We start from the raw sequence: 12,385 nt of genomic DNA, 5'->3' as shown, positions 1-12,385 counted from the left end.
CGCCCCTGCCACCGGGCCCCGCCCCACTCAGGCCCCGCCCCTGCCCGCAGGCCCCGCCCCGAGCTCCCCCCGGGCGGGGAAAGCCGAGCGCGCGGCCGGGAGCCCCTCCCCAGCGCCACGAGCGCCTGGTCAAGCGCCCGCTCGGCCGACGATCCCGGCATGCAGCGCGCTCCCCCCCCCTCCCGGCATGCAGCGCGCTCCCCCCCCCCACTCCTGGCATGCATCGCGGCGGGCTCCGGCCGGAGCGGCTGCTGCTGACCCGGCCGCGCCAGCGGAGCCGGCCCTGGCCGAGGCCCCGCCCCCAACCTGGCCGGGCGGGGGCGCGCAGGTGAGGGCTGCCTCGTGCCCGGGGTTGCCATGGGGACGGGGAGACAACGCAGCTGCCCCGCCCAGCGCAGGGCCCCGGGGGCTGTGACCCCCCCGTCCCCTCCCCCAGCGCAGGGGCACCCCCCTCCCCCCGTCCCGTCCCCTCCCCCAGCGCAGGGGCACCCCCCTCCCCCCCGTCCCGTCCCCTCCCCCAGCGCAGGGGCACCCCCCTCCCCCCGTCCCGTCCCCTCCCCCAGCGCAGGGCTCCCCCCTCCCCCCCGTCCCCTCCCCCAGCGCAGGGCTCCCCCCGCTCCCCCCCAGTGCAGGGGCACCCCCCTCCCCCCCGTCCCGTCCCCTCCCCCAGCGCAGGGGCACCCCCCTCCCCCCGTCCCGTCCCCTCCCCCAGCGCAGGGGCACCCCCCTCCCCCCGTCCCGTCCCCTCCCCCAGCGCAGGGGCACCCCCCTCCCCCCGTCCCGTCCCCTCCCCCAGCGCAGGGCTCCCCCCTCCCCCCGTCCCCTCCCCCAGCGCAGGGCTCCCCCCGCTCCCCCCCAGTGCAGGGGCCTGAGGGGTGTGACCCCCCACTCCCCCTCAGCGCAGGGCTCCCCGCTCCCCCCCAGCGCAGGGGCCAGAGGGGTGTGACCCTCCGTCCCCTCTCCCAGCACAGGGCTCCCCCCGCTCCCCCCCCCCAGCTCAGGGGCCTGAGGGGTGTGACCCCCCGTCCCCTCCCCCAGCGCAGGGCTCCCCCCGCTCCCCCCCCAGCGCAGGGGCCTGAGGGCTGTGACCCCCCCCGTCCCCTCCCCCAGCGCAGGGGGCCTGAGGGGTGTGACCCCCCGTCCCCTCCCCCAGCGCAGGGCTCCCCCCACTCCCCCCCCAGCGCAGGGGCCTAAGGGGTGTGACCCCCCCCGTCCCCTCCCCCAGCGCAGGGCTCCCCCCGCTCCCCCCCAGCGCAGGGGCCTGAGGGGTGTGACCCCCCCATCCCCTCCCCCAGCGCAGGGCTCCCCCCGCTCCCCCCCCAATGCAGGGGCCTGAGGGGTGTGACCCCCCCCGTCCCCTCCCCCAGCGCAGGGCTCCCCCCGCTCCTCCCCCAGTGCAGGGGCCTGAGGGGTGTGACTCCCCCCACTCCCCCCCAGCGCAGGGCTCCCCGCTCCCCCCCAGCGCAGGGGCCAGAGGGGTGTGACCCTCCGTCCCCTCTCCCAGCACAGGGCTCCCCCCGCTCCCGCCCCCCCAGCGCAGGGGCCTGAGGGCTGTGACCCCCCCGTCCCCTCCCCCAGCGCAGGGCTCCCCCCGCTCTTCCCCCAGTGCAGGGGCCTGAGGGGTGTGACCCCCCATCCCCTCCCCCAGCGCAGGGCTCCCCCCGCTCTTCCCCCAGTGCAGGGGCCTGAGGGGTGTGACCCCCCGTCCCCTCCCCCAGCGCAGGGCTCCCCGCTCCCTCCCCCCAGCGCAGGGCCCCGGGGGGCTGTGACCCCCCCCGTCCCCTCCCCCAGCGCAGGGGGCCTGAGGGGTGTGACCCCCCGTCCCCTACCCCAGCGCAGGGCTCCCCCCACTCCCCCCCAGCGCAGGGGCCTGAGGGGTGTGACCCCCCATCCCCTCTCCCAGCGCAGGGCTCCCCCCGCTCCCCCCCAGTGCAGGAGCCTGAGGGGTGTGACCCCCCGTCCCCTCCCCCAGCGCAGGGCTCCCCCTGCTCCCCCCCCAGCGCAGGGGCCTGAGGGGTGTGACCCCCCATCCCCTCTCCCAGCGCAGGGCTCCCCCCGCTCCCCCCCAGTGCAGGAGCCTGAGGGGTGTGACCCCCCGTCCCCTCCCCCAGCGCAGGGCTCCCCCTGCTCCCCCCCCAGCGCAGGGGCCTGAGGGGTGTGACCCCCCCCTGTCCTCTCCCCCAGCACAGGGCTCCCCCCGCTCCCCCCCCCAGCACAGGGGCCTGAGGGGTGTGACCCCCCCCGTTCCCTCCCCCAGCTCAGGGCTCCCCCCGCTCCCCCCCCAGCGCAGGGGCCTGAGGGGTGTGACCCCCCATATAGAGCTCAGGCCCAGGGGTGCTCAGCTGTGCCCCCTCTGTTGCAGGTGCCGAGTGAGGACGTCTCCGTCTCCCGCCCCGCAGGCCTGGGTGGCAGGAGTGGAGTGGCAGAGCCGTGGGCCAGGGACGGTGGAGCCCGTGGCCTGGCGGTGGGAGGATAAAGCCGCGTGAATTACAGGTGGGACAGACCCTCTCGGACACGGCTTGCCCGGGTGGGCTCCTGCCAGTGCCTTGGAGCAGGTCCTCAGGCCCAGTCTCTGCATGCCGCTCTCACGGGCTAGTTGGAGGGAAAAGGGCCCCATGGCACCAAGTGCCCTGCTGGGGCTGCCTGCTGGTGCCCACTGCGCTGGCATCCCGGTAAGGGAATGGAGATGCCATGTGTCAGAGAGGCCTGAGACAGAACATCTGGAAATAGCCAAGCCTCAAGCCCCAGCTTTGACTGCGCTGTGCTGCCCACTGGCTCTGAGCTGCCTCCAGCATCCCAGGGCGATTCAAGGGCTGGGAATCCAGCTGGAGCTCGCTGGGTTAGTGTCTCCAGGGGAGGGGTCGGCGGTGCCGTGCGTGCCGTCTGCAGGTGCCCGGAGCCCGGTCCGTGCAGGGGAGGGGTCGGCGGTGCCGTGAGCGCCGTCTGCAGGTGCCCGGAGCCCGGTCCGTGCAGGGGAGGGGTCGGCGGTGCCGTGCGTGCCGTCTGCAGGTGCCCGGAGCCCGGTCCGTGCAGGGGAGGGGTCGGCGGTGCCGTGAGCGCCGTCTGCAGGTGCCCGGAGCCCGGTCCGTGCAGGGGAGGGGTCGGCGGTGCCGTGAGCGCCGTCTGCAGGTGCCCGGAGCCCGGTCCGTGCAGGGGAGGGGTCGGCGGTGCCGTGAGCGCCGTCTGCAGGTGCCCAGAGCCCGGTCTGTGCAGGGGAGGGGTCGGCGGTGCCGTGAGCGCCGTCTGCAGGTGCCCGGAGCCCGGTCCGTGCAGGGGAGGGGTCGGCGGTGCCGTGCGTGCCGTCTGCAGGTGCCCGGAGCCCGGTCCGTGCAGGGGAGGGGTCGGCGGTGCCGTGAGCGCCGTCTGCAGGTGCCCGGAGCCCGGTCCGTGCAGGGGAGGGGGCTCTGCGGCAGACGGCCCTTCACTCCGACAGGCAGGGCTTGGACGAGAGCTGTCCTGGCTGGGAATAAGGAGCCGCTTTTCCCTGGGCAGGGTCACCCCGTTCGGAACAACTGAGCTGGTGGGGGAGTGTGTGTGTCAGTGAATCCAGGCCAGGCATCTCTCTGACAGCCCTACTCTAACTTAGCCGGCTGGGCTGGGCCGGGCCGGATGCAGGAGTCCCTGGGGGATGCCCTGGGCTCTGCAAGAGGCTGAGTGGGGTGGGCAGAACGGTCCCCCAGCCTGAAATCTCTGACCCCGGGGAAGCTCCATGCTGGTCTGCAAGCTGTGAACCCATAGCTACTCAGAGGGAGGACACCTGACCTGCCCCCCCACCCCATGGGGCAGGCCAGGGTCTGCAGCATCTTTCTGACCCCTGTGCACTGACTTCATAGGGGCTGGAGCCCCTGGCTTCCCCCATTTACCCTCCCTATACCGGCACAGGGTCCATCTGGGCTCAGACTTGGAGAGTAACTTACTGCACCAGATCGATCGCACAGGCTGAGGATCTCGGATACTTCACACACCCTTGCCCATGAGCACCAAGATTCCCTGGGCTGAGGGGTCCGCGTTAAGGGGAAGGTAAGCGAGGGGGTGGGGCAGATTCAGGGTCGTAGAGCTCCCAGCCTGTGAGGTGTGTGCTGAGCTGTTTAATCTTATCGTCAGACTTGTGCCAGCTCTGTGCTGGTGAGTGGGTGCCCCGGCCTGGCTCGGAGCTGGGCGGGGGGAGGGCCAGTGGTTCTGGGCCCGGGGTCAGAACTGCTCTTTGTTTCTGTAAACGCCCTTTGCTGCCCATAATGAGCCGCACTGGAGAAGGCAGCAAGCGAGCAGCGCTCGCAGGTGCCGTGGGAGGAGTGCCCTTGCTGCATGCCTGGGGGGGCCTGGGGAGCAGTGCACCCACCCGGCTCCCCCCCTCCCGCTTGCCTGGCTGGTGCTTCCACCAGAACTGCCAAGCTTGAAACCCAGCTCGTGTGCTGGGCTGGACCGGACCCGCCTGGAGCACACAGAATGGCCTCCCTCCACACCGCACACCTGGCTGGGGAGCTGTGAATTACCTGCCCGTCTCCTGCTCACACCTTCCCACTCCACACCTGCCTGGCAGCGTCTCCAGCGAACATGCCTGTGACCTCGGTGTCTCTGCAGATCCCGCCCCAGAGGGCGCCTCTGAGATGGAGCCAAGTGTTGGGGGCAGAGGAATCCCAGATGCTCCTTGCGCAGGTGAGTGATGCTGACTCACCTGCACCGCCCCGGTAGCGAAATGCCAGCAGACGGGCATCCTGCACTAGTGCGCCAGGCCCAGCAGCATGGCTGGAGCTTTCCAGGGGAGACCTCCCTGACATTCCCAGCTGGCCTGTGGGTTGCTGCGCTGCCCCCGGGCCCACCCTTCCTGGGGAGCAGGCGTCTTGGCAGTACGCAAGCTGCGCTGTTCGTGGAGCTCCTGGGGCAGCCCTCAGTGCCACGAACCCTGGGTTAGTCCTGGCCCCACGGGGGAGCTGGATATGTCCCAGGGTCTCCACTCCCAGGACAAACCCCTGCCTGATGGCACCACCCAGAATGACTCCAACACCTCCTGCTCGCAGCTGGTGTCAGAGCACTTGGGAGAGGCCCACAGGGCTGGGCGCGGGGAGCCAAGGGGGAGAGGGGCTTGTTCGCCGCAGGGCTCCCTGCCCGGTGCCTGCAGCAGGTGAGTTGGAGCTGGGGATCCCCCACAGGGAGCGCTGGGGTGTGGGGGCTCTGGCCCAACACGGGGAGTTTGCATCCCAGCCGCTCTGGGCTCCTTCCTGATTCTGTTTCCGCAGCAGGCGCTGGGGGCTGGAGCATCAGAGAGGAGCGGAGCGACACGCCAGGATCCCGGGAAGTGAAAGCAGAGAGCGTGGCCGAGAGCCTGGGATGTGGGGAGCTCCTGGCCCCGGGGAGCGGCTGTGTCGGGGGCGTGCTGCTGATCTGCACTGAGTGCGGGGAGAGCTTCGGGCATCACGAGGCCCTGATCGCCCACCAGCGAGGCCACGCCGGGCAGGGGGCAGGGCCCTTCACCTGCCCCCAGTGCCAGAAGGGCTTCGAGCACAGAGCCAGCCTGGTGGCCCACCGGCGCGTGCACACGGGTGAGCGCCCCTACGCCTGTGCCCAGTGCGGGAGGGGCTTCCGCTACAAGACTTGCCTGGCGGTGCACCAGCGTGCCCACTCCGGCCAGCGCCCCCACCGGTGCCCGCAGTGCAGCGCGGCCTTCCTGCAGCGCGGGGACCTGCACGCCCACCTGGGCACGCACCCGGGTGAGCGCCCCTTTGCCCGCCCCGCGGGCGGCCTCCGCTTCCCGTCCCGCCGGGCCCTCGCCTGCCACCCGGGCCTGGGCCCCCACCGGTGCCCCCAGTGCGGGCACAGCTTCCGCCACAAGCGCAACTTGGTGCGGCACCAGCGTGGCCATGCCGGCGCCCAGCCCTACCGCTGCCCCCAGTGCGGGGACGGCTTCTGCTACAAGCAGAGCCTGGTGGCCCACCAGCGGGAGCACACCGCCCCCCGGCCCTACCCCTGCCCCCAGTGCGGCACCAGCTTCCAGCACCAGGCCAACCTGGCCATCCACCAGCAGAGCCACGCCCCCCCGGCCACCTACTCCTGCCCCCAGTGCCAGCAGAGCTTCAAGTACAAGGGCTACCTGCACATGCACCAGCGGAAACACTCGGCCCCCGAGGCCGAGGGGCGGGAGCGCCAGGCCCTGCACGGCGGGGGGAGGCTCTTCACCTGCGCTCAGTGTGGGAGGGGCTTCAAGAACAACGGCTTCCTCATCATCCACCAGCGAGCCCACGCGGCCGGGGCAGGGAGTGCCAGCCCCACCCCTTGGGGCACCTAGCCCCTCTGCCAGGCCTTGTGCCATCAGCGTTGCCCAGGAGCCGCAGCAAGGAGCTCTGAGCATGGCCAGGAGGGGCCCAGCCTGCCGACGGGGGTGCTGTCCATGGGCCCGGTGCTAGAGGGAGGGGAGGGCTGGGCTGCTCGAACCTAGGGGGTCCAACTTAGGCTACTGGGCGTTGTCTGAAAGCACCAGCTCCGGGAGTCCTGGGGGAACGGCAGCTTTGGATTCAAAGTGCGGCTGTGGTGCCGGCAGGCGAAGGGCTAGTGGGGTGTCTGAGGACATGGAGTATGTGGGGCCGGGCCTTTCTGCTGCTGGCTGCCTGCCCTGTTGCCAGGTGGGTTTACCAGCCATGCCTGGTGCCCCTAGTTCTCTCTCTGGGCCCCTCTGCCCCATTTGCCCTTCAGGGTAGAAGCTGCTGAGCCTGGACTGCGAAGTCCCTGGATGTGGCCCCTTGGGGCATGACGGGCCCTGGTCGGGGGCAGTTTTCTGGCTGGTGTGCCCAGCTGTGAGGGGCTTTGCCTTGGCATGGCCCCCGTGAGCCTGCTGCTGGGAGCCGGCAGATAAAAAGGGGGCCCAAGTGTGTTGCGGGGGCTGGAGGAAACGCCTGCCCTGAGACACTCGCCAGGCTCAGTCTGCTCCAGAGCTGCCTGGATCGCGGCGCAGCCGGGCGTCCCACAGAGGCAGAGCCAGCCCGTGGCACAGCGCTGACATTGGACCCCTTCAGACTGAAATAAGGTGGATGTTAACATAGCCCATCCCCCCGGAAACCACTCCTGGGGTGTTACTCCCTCACCCCCACCACACCAAGCTGCCCAGCTGTGGGGGGTCTCTGCACTGGGTCGGAGCCTGCCCCCATGGCCGGGGGGTGGGCAGGCCCTGGGTAAAGCAGGGGCTGAAGGCCCTGGCCCTAGAGGTGTGGGGCTCCTGCTGGAGGGGGCTGTTAGTGGCTGTTGGAGCCATGTGGCCAGGTCCACGCGTCCCACTGGGCTCTGCTCCAGCATGGGGCTGGCTGCATGGATCGTGGTCGTGGCGTTGGTGGGAGGCAGGTCCAGCCCCCCTGTGGCTAATCACCACCTCCCTGCTGAGGCTGGTGGCAGGAGCCAGTGTTTACCTGGGCCCCAGTGTGCTCCAGAGGCTGGGGGCCAGACCCCAGCTCAGCTCCACTCGACACCCGGGCCGAGGGGCTGCAGGGGCCAGAGCTGGTGGAAGATCGGGGCAGGGCCCGTGTGGCTGGAGAAGTGAAGTGCTGCAAGAAGGCCTGGGATCCGGCTGGTGCGTGTTTTGCCAAGCTCCCTGCCCCCAGGGCTGCCCCCCGTCTGCAGAGCCGCTGTGGTCCCAAGCGTCCCCTGTTCTGGGGCTGCACGCAGGCTCGGTGCCCGCATCGCCTGCCGGCAGCGCTCGGCATACCAGTGTCTTCGTCGGCAGCCGCCTGGCTGCGGCCCCTGCAGAAAGGCTGGTGCTGGGCGAGCGGATGCTCAGGGCGGGGAAAGACACGGTCACTTGGCCAATGCTCTGGGCTGCATCCAGTGGGGTGCAGAAGGGGGGGATCCTGTCCCACCCCCACTCATCATACATAGCAGAGGTGTGCAGGGGGGAGGAGCAAACCTCAGGCTGACCAGTTACCCCAGCACAGCCCGTGGGGCTCTGACCCCCCATCTCCCAGTCTGAAGAGTGTTGTGGGCAACGCCCGTATTTCTGGGCACCCCAAGAGCTGACCTGCCTTGACCGCTCTCTGTACCGTAGGCAGAGCCAGCAGCCTGGATGTGGGTGTCTGGGTCCCCGTGGCTTAGAGCCTGAGCAGGGGGCAAGTCTCCCGGTGGGATCTGTCTCAGCTGCTGCAGCCGCCTCCGAGCGGGGTCAGCGGAAAGGCGGCCGTTTGCCCCGGCGGGAATGTTCTGCTGGGTGGTTGGGAAGCTCCCCATCTTGGAGCCAGGGGTGCCCCTTTTGCTGGTCCCAGGGAAAGTCAGCAAGTGACAAGCCCAGAGCAGTTGTAGGTCCCGTGTGCAGGAGAGGATGGGCAGGGCCCAGAGCCAGCTCCAGGGAGGTGACTTTCCCAGCAGTGCACACAAGCTCTGGCAGGGGCAGACTCCAGTTCTTCAGGGCAGCATTCAGCTGCCTTAGCCATGAAACCATCCTCCCACAATCCGCCGTCTTGTTCAGTGTGCAACTTCCTGCAGCCATTCCTGCCACCCCAGGCTCCTGCACTGCACAGCCAGGGTTCGTCCCCCTGGCCTGTCTGTCCTGTGCACCCAATGAGGCGGGGACCTGAGGGAAGCACAGGGTGTGAGCCTAATGCCGACACCCAAGGGACCAAGGGAGGGGCAGCGGAAAGCTTCACTCTGGCATCTAACTTTGGGGCTGGATTTTCACACCCTTGTGCTCTTCCACTGTACGGTATTTATTAAATAGTGTTAAATCCCCTACAGCTGCCCATCTGCAGCCAGCATATGACTGGGTTGGGTGTGGGGGTGTCACATCTTTGCACAGTGCGTGCTCGGACTGTGGAACTCACTGCCACAAGGCAGGGGGGAGAGCCAGCACCCAGCAGGGCTCAAAAAAGGGCCAGGTGTTTTCTTGGGGCCTGAGAACATGGAGCTCGGAGAGGAAGGGACCTGGAAGAAAGACTCTGCTACACTGGGCCCGAGCCTGCCTCTCGCAGCAGGGCCAGGGACTGCATTGGGGCTGCCTTCACCCTTGACTAGTGAGGACGGGGAGGGAAAAAGTCTGCAGTGACCAGGCACGGCACAGCAAGGTCAGTGTCTGATGGGCAAGCTCAGCATGACTGTTGTATTCCTTTAGCTGGAATGAAAGCCCCGGGTCACTGTCCGGTGTTAGTGTCAAGGACCTCAGCCTGCGTAGCACAATGGCAAATGCACCATTGAAAATCCTTTTAACTCAGGACACAGAAGCAGGGAAGCCAGTTAAAGCCCTGAAATCTTGAAGTCTTGAGATACAGCAATGATCTCTTCGTCCTCTGGACAGACACCCTAAACACCCTCAGAGTTTGCCACCCCACTCCCTCCTGGCTAGTAAACTCTAGAGCGCTCCCAGACAACCATATACAAGAAACCCGCAGATCACCACCCCAAACACACCAAGACACCTGGTATCTACAGCCAGGCCCTCCGCTACCACAGAATATGCTCCAAGGAGAAAGTACGGGATATGCGCCTTAACATACCTTGGATTGCATCATGGAACAGGTGCCCTAAGCCTGTAAGATCTGAGGCTTCTGCTATAAAGACAGCAGCCATCAGCCAAGAAGCAGGAAGTCACAACCTCACGTTCCATCTAAATTACAATTACATGTCCTATCGGGCTGTTCAGAAGGCTCCTGTCCGAATAGCACCCATCATCGTCAGACACAGAAACAGAGCTTAAGATGGTTAAAGAAAGCTTAGTTTGATGGCATTCTGTCCGGCAAGACACCACTTATCAACAGTTGTGGTGTGAAATCCCGACTTTATTATTGTTTTGTCTTTATGGTCCCCACGTCTCTACTGTTTCTCTGTCTGGTTCTTTGATTGATTCTGGCTGCTGTGTAACTAATTTCCCAGGATTGGTGGAGGCGGTGGGGTCTGATCTGGTGAAGGAGCATTCCACCGTACGTGAGGCTTGGTTAAGGAATCGTTTCGTACCATGACTGGTAACGTACAAATAGGCAGGGTGTAAGTGCCATGATAAAACTTGGGGTCCCAGATGAACCTGGAGGAAGAACTCCCCTCCAGGACACAGCCCAGCGCAAGTTAAAGCTGCCAGAAGACCCTGCGGTGCAGCAGCCGGCCCTCCAGACGACTTGAGCTTTGTGTGGCCGGGGGGAAGATCGGCTGTGTGCTTGGGTGTGGTGTGCATTGTGTGTTCAGCGGGGCATTCTGTCTGGTAACCGTTAATAAATACCCGTTAAGGATATTATTGTTTAAGGCTCTTTCACTGGGGAAAGGCCCTGCAGAGTCATGAGTCCACTGGGAATGGGTGTTAGCCCGGAGCCCATGGAGGGGTAAAGTTGGGTCTCTTACTTCCTGAGTACCCAAAAGAGAAGGTAGGGATAAGAAGAGAACCTGGTTCAGTACATGAAAAACCCCAAAAGCCACTCACCCCGCACACTTTAGTTGGGTTCCAGTGTGGGGCCGTAGATGACATATGGGGTATCTTTAAACAATTGCAACCCATAGTGGGGACCCCATCCTGGAAGAAGTTTTTCCTGAACCCCCCAACCTCACCAAGCTTATCATCAGAAGCAAGCTCCCCTCAGACCAGGACACAGCGACTCAAAGCGGTGCCAGACCCCTGCCAGAACAACAGATGGAAAACCTGCAGCCATATCTCCACTGTCACAATGATCAACACCCCCCACAACACACTTTTCAAGGTCCAAGGGTCCTACACATGCCTATCACAAGATGCGGTGTACCTCGTCCAGTGCGCTAAATGCCCCAATAACTGCTGTGTGGGTGAAACCAGACTATCACTGTGCGCTCGAATGACCTCACACAGGAAAATGATAAAAGAAAAACATCCTATCACCGGTGGTGAACGGCTCACAATGCAATCGCTCATCAGCCCTTGTCCTCAAAGGAAACCAGCACAACCCTTTCAACAGACAAGCCTGGGAGCATCAGTTCATTGCTCTGCTAGACACTAAACCTCATGGGCTAACGAAAGACACTGACTATGGCGTACTACAACAAACCCAGTGTTGTGGAAAACGAGGCACACCGTCTGTTTGGTTCAAACAGTCTGAGGGCCCGTTATTGGTGAATACAAGCATGCAGGGAGAAGGAGACAGAGATGGTCACACACAGGTGCCACCCTGGTCTCCCCCTGTCCTGCCCCTAGAATACCAGTCTCAGATAGTTTTTTACATTTTAGTCAAATGATACATTTCCTTAATGTTTTTATCACTCAAGCATTGTTAATAAAGCCTTATAAGGCGCCAAGGTAAACAGCTTTATCATTAGCATTGTGTTGACGCACTTTGTTATTATTCAAGATCTGCGGTTTGCTTGTGGCAGTGTTTGGCTAGGGGCTGTTGCAGGTTTGGGGCGGGTGGTACATAACAGGCAGCTAGGCGAAAGGGTGGCCTAGTTTGTTATCTGTGTCAAAATACCATGGCCCAGCATGTGCTCGTAGCGTAAGCGAAGTCTTACAGGATGCAGGCACGTAAGTCTCTTGCGTTACTGCGTTCACATCTAGTGCATAGGTCTTGTCACAAAGTGGGCTAGGGTCAGGTCAACAATACTTTCCTCCACACCAGTAACCCCCCTTTCTGGGGCCTTTGACAGGAGACGTGTTAATGGGCCACCTCTCCTCAAATGGCCTCTTAGGGTCTGTATTAACTCCTTCTGCGAAACATCTGGTGCACCTTGGATTTAGTTGTGATGCTCTGGGTATGTCTACACTGCAATGTAAGCCCAGGGCTCAAACGCTGACTCAAGCCTACCCCCTCCCACCCGTCTACACGCAAATCACACTGACCCAGGGTCCCATGGGGATGGAGGGGCTAAACCTGAGTTAAGCCAGGACCCAGGGTCAAGCCCTGTTGCTTTGTAGTTTAGTTGTAGACCCCATTGGACTTGTGCTCTGGAACTCTGCCAAAAGGATCCCGCGAGTCCGTGGGTCGACTTTGCTCTGGGCAGTCAGTCGCCCACGTTGCACCACAAACAAAGGGCTAGAATGGCCCCATTTGGGGAGGGCGCTAGGAAGTCTGGGATGTGGTGGTTGGCCTTGGTCCCAGGTAATGCAGTGTGGATGCTGGAGCCCCAGGTTGGCAGCCAGGGTTCAGCAATTCCTAGCCTGGGGTTACACACGAGTGTAGATGTTCAGTCCCTAGGCTAACAAACCCAGGGGCTGCTAGCTCGTGTTCTAGCCCGGGCCGTGCCTGGCAGCAGAGACAGCCCCTACGAGCACTTCCAGCCCTGGAGACGAGCGCTGGGCAAGCTTGTCTCCTCCCCCAGCAGACATTGATCCCAGAAAAGCTCTGACCTCGCCCAGCTTGGCTCCCTCATGCCCTGGGGCCGGCAGGGCTGCAGCTACCCTGAAAACAGCCTGCAGCTGGTAACTGGGGGGGGAGAACAGCAGTGCTGGTTCGTCTCCCCGGGAAGC

The 12,385-nt window shown here is 64.9% G+C and overlaps 1 protein-coding gene across 10 annotated transcripts; it reads left to right on the top strand.

The window, feature by feature from the left end:
• Nucleotides 1-230: 230 nt before the first annotated feature.
• LOC125633004 (uncharacterized) lies at nucleotides 231-11,240 on the top strand. 10 transcript variants are annotated; one of them, XM_048842094.2, is made up of 5 exons: nucleotides 231-328; nucleotides 2,363-2,493; nucleotides 3,883-4,020; nucleotides 4,541-4,656; nucleotides 5,241-11,240. In XM_048842094.2, the coding sequence occupies exons 3-5, from the start codon at nucleotides 3,974-3,976 to the stop codon at nucleotides 6,281-6,283; spliced, it is 1,206 nt and encodes a 401-aa protein (XP_048698051.2). In that variant the 5' UTR covers nucleotides 231-328; nucleotides 2,363-2,493; nucleotides 3,883-3,973; the 3' UTR covers nucleotides 6,284-11,240. The 10 variants fall into 10 exon arrangements, with proteins under 10 accessions (XP_048698051.2, XP_048698049.2, XP_048698050.2 ...); XM_048842092.2 differs by having other exon boundaries at nucleotides 5,238-11,240; XM_048842093.2 differs by having other exon boundaries at nucleotides 2,363-2,839; nucleotides 5,238-11,240.
• The last annotated feature ends 1,145 nt before the right edge of the window (nucleotides 11,241-12,385 follow it).

The sequence above is a fragment of the Caretta caretta genome, chromosome 2 (genome assembly GCF_965140235.1).
Source record: "Caretta caretta isolate rCarCar2 chromosome 2, rCarCar1.hap1, whole genome shotgun sequence".
NCBI lineage: Eukaryota > Metazoa > Chordata > Testudines > Cheloniidae > Caretta > Caretta caretta.
This window is presented reverse-complemented; position numbering and strand designations above follow the sequence as displayed.